The sequence below is a fragment of the Lactuca saligna genome, chromosome 2, assembly GCF_052625555.1.
Source record: "Lactuca saligna cultivar CGN05327 chromosome 2, ASM5262555v1, whole genome shotgun sequence".
Lineage (NCBI taxonomy): Eukaryota > Viridiplantae > Streptophyta > Magnoliopsida > Asterales > Asteraceae > Lactuca > Lactuca saligna.
Window position 1 is genome coordinate 163,034,841 of NC_136418.1, and position 2,960 is coordinate 163,037,800.

General features: G+C 36.6%; 1 protein-coding gene across 1 annotated transcript; it reads right to left on the bottom strand.

The window, feature by feature from the left end:
• Positions 1-439: 439 nt before the first annotated feature.
• On the bottom strand, positions 440-2,543 carry LOC145032493 (SPX (SYG1/Pho81/XPR1) domain-containing protein / zinc finger (C3HC4-type RING finger) protein-like protein). Its single transcript, XM_078981318.1, has 5 exons — positions 2,117-2,543; positions 1,390-1,634; positions 1,041-1,295; positions 758-954; positions 440-666 (listed from the first exon to the last, which is right to left on the bottom strand). Exons 1-5 carry the CDS (start codon positions 2,367-2,369, stop codon positions 561-563), a joined length of 1,056 nt encoding a protein of 351 aa, XP_078837444.1. The 5' UTR covers positions 2,370-2,543; the 3' UTR covers positions 440-560.
• Between the last annotated feature and the right edge of the window lie 417 nt (positions 2,544-2,960).

A 2,960-nucleotide genomic window follows, 5' to 3' on the forward strand; every position in this document is an offset into this window, starting at 1 on the left:
TATAACCAAATCACCATTGTTGGAACCGAATCCATCGAATTATACTGGTCATAAGATTAAGATCTAAAAAACCATTATACATATAAAGTTTTGATAAATAGTTAGTTTTAGAAAACCTTATTTCAATATTTCTTACCTTTTTTTTAAGTGGGAAAAGCCCTCCTATTTTGTTTGGGAACTGATTTGTACACAACACTTTTCTCCGCACACAACAATTTGTGCTTTAAAGTATTGTATTGTACAACTCTATAATGCATAAATTGTTGTGTACGGCAAAAAATTGTTGTGTACGAATCACTTCCCATTTTGTTTTCCACTAAGCGATTTCAAGTCAAAATCCCATTTTTGAAACATTCCCAACAAGTTTGTTCCATATTAATATTAGAAATTCATTTCCTTTTTTATACTCTTTAGAGCTTTAAATTTCTCGGAAAAAAAATATATAACAAAGTTTATCATTTTCTTGAAAGACGATGCCTTGTTTGTGAGTTGTGACTCCTAATCAACAATGTAAAGTACTACCTTGACCTTGTACATGATTCTAATATTGTCATCGCACATCAAATTCCTGTAAAATATCTTGTTTGTGATTCCCAGAACTCTTTAGTTTGCTTACCATCTTCATCGCGTTCTTCAACAAGTCTTTTCTCCCATTCTTTTCTAAACCTGCAAATGCCACATTAATGCTCAGTAAAATTCCTTTTAAATGCAAACATATCAAGAATTTATCGCAATAAAACACACACTTCTTGTTTACCTTCGTTTTAGAAGTAAATCTAGTTCAGTCATCCTTACTGCATTACCAAATACTCCATCCTCTCTACAAACTGGACATTTCATCTTTGGGCTTGCAGATTTCACCCCTTCAAACATCAAAACAGAGCCCGATGAACAAGCACACATCTTGCAAAAGATATGTCCACAGCTCAATGCGTATGGATGAAAAACAGTATGCTGAGGATCAAGAGTAAAAACGTTTTACAATTTACGTAATCTTAAGCTATGAATTTTTCATAAATTCGATATATAGTAAGTCATACCAAGCAAACAGCACAAGTTAGATTGTATTCCAGAACTGCATAATCTGGAACCACCAATTTCAATACAGGTTCTGAATCTGTAACGCTGAGATCACAAGAGAAAGAACTGCAAAGCTCATAGCAGATCATTTCATTTGATTCGCTGAAATTCATATAAAAAGCCACCAGTTCAATCAACCATGGTGATTGTGAGATCTCCAAGTGTTCAGCCTGCAGCTTAGACCTGAAGTTCATGCCACTTACAGAGTTGTGCACCTGAAAAACAAACAGAAATCATAATCGCAATAACATCAATCCGAAAAGAAAAGAGAAAACAGCAATCTAAAGAAAGAATATGATATTTGCTTACTTTGTCGTATTTCTTAAGAATTTTCCTAAGTGCTATAGCATTCATGATAACATATTCGATTAACATCTGCCCTTCCAGTACGAGTGCTTGTTGATCATTTTTGAAACATTGAAACAAGTGTAGTAAGTATCTCTGCATACCAGTATTGCAATGAAGCTGGACAAGATGTCGGACTCTAGAGCTAATACACCCGGTTATATCAGAAGCTTCTTTCATTATCTCGCTGAAGAACATTCGATCACACCCTACATTCATAAACAAATCATGAATAAAAACATCACAATCATATACAATACATAAGACACGTATTCAGGATCTGTTTGTAATGTCAAATTTGGTAGTTCATCAGAGTCTGCAAGTGTAAAGAGCAGGATTACTAATTATAAACAATAAAGACAAATGCATTAAGAATCGCAGAATCAGACTTTGATGCTAAGGATGGAACTTCCCACCACCAACAGTAAGAAGTACTCTCATCCAAACTAGTTACAGTAGCTTCGATTTAAACTGGACTCATTCCGACTCTCGTCATGGCTTCAATCTGGTTCTCTGATCTAATGAAACACGGGCCCTTCGGGAAACGTGAAAACTACTAAAAATTAGAAAAACGATAAATTTTGGAGCGCTAGCAAATTATATGACCGAATTGATTGTGATGTGACAGTGTTTGATTAACGAAAGAAGACAAACAGGTGAGGGGTGGGGAATAAGACAGAAGAAAGCGTACATTGGCAGGATCGATAGCGACAGATATCAGAAACTGTATTGTTCTGATCACGATCTTCTTCAATAACTTGAAACTCGTCCCCACAGCTGGCGCCATTATTAGCGTCAGCATGATTCAGACCCTGACAATGATGCCTACAAACTTTGAGGACCTTCTTGAGCCTCTTGTACTCGACATGAGAGCATTTGTTGAGATCAAAGGAGTTCACTTTTTCTCCTAGCAAATACTCCGTAAATGTAGCTCCAAACTTCATTTTCGTAACAATCTGATGGTTAATTACATGGATTCAGCGGCAGAATATTAGAGCTTGATCATCAATGGGGGCGGTGGAAACCCTAGCAACGAATTCGAGAGGCTATGGAGTTAGAATGAAAAAGCATGTCTTTATTGGTACGGCTCCATGCAGTACACGTGTCGTAAGGAATCGTGTACTTTCTCCTTTCTCTTTACGCGGTGGATGTATTGACTTTTTTTCATGTATATCTTTCGTTTTGCTGGAATTTGGAAGTAGGGCCGACCTAAGCCTTACCCCATGGCCCGTCGGACTAAATCTGGCCCAGTTGTTATTGGGCCCCAGTTCTTATTGGGCTAGAATGGCTACTAACGGTTTCGTTTCTTTTTGGATCGATCTCGCAACGATACGGTTCGGTTAGACAGGCCTCAGTGTTCTCAACCAGTTTTTTTCTCGGTTTGATTTGGATCAGTTTCATTCTAAGCTAGTTTGATCTCATGATTTTTTTTCCTTCACTTTTTTGAGATGGGATTAAATAAAATGTAGGTTCGGTTTCAATGAGTGAACCATACTTTAAATAGTAAAAGTTATAAAAAAACCAATAAACAAAAA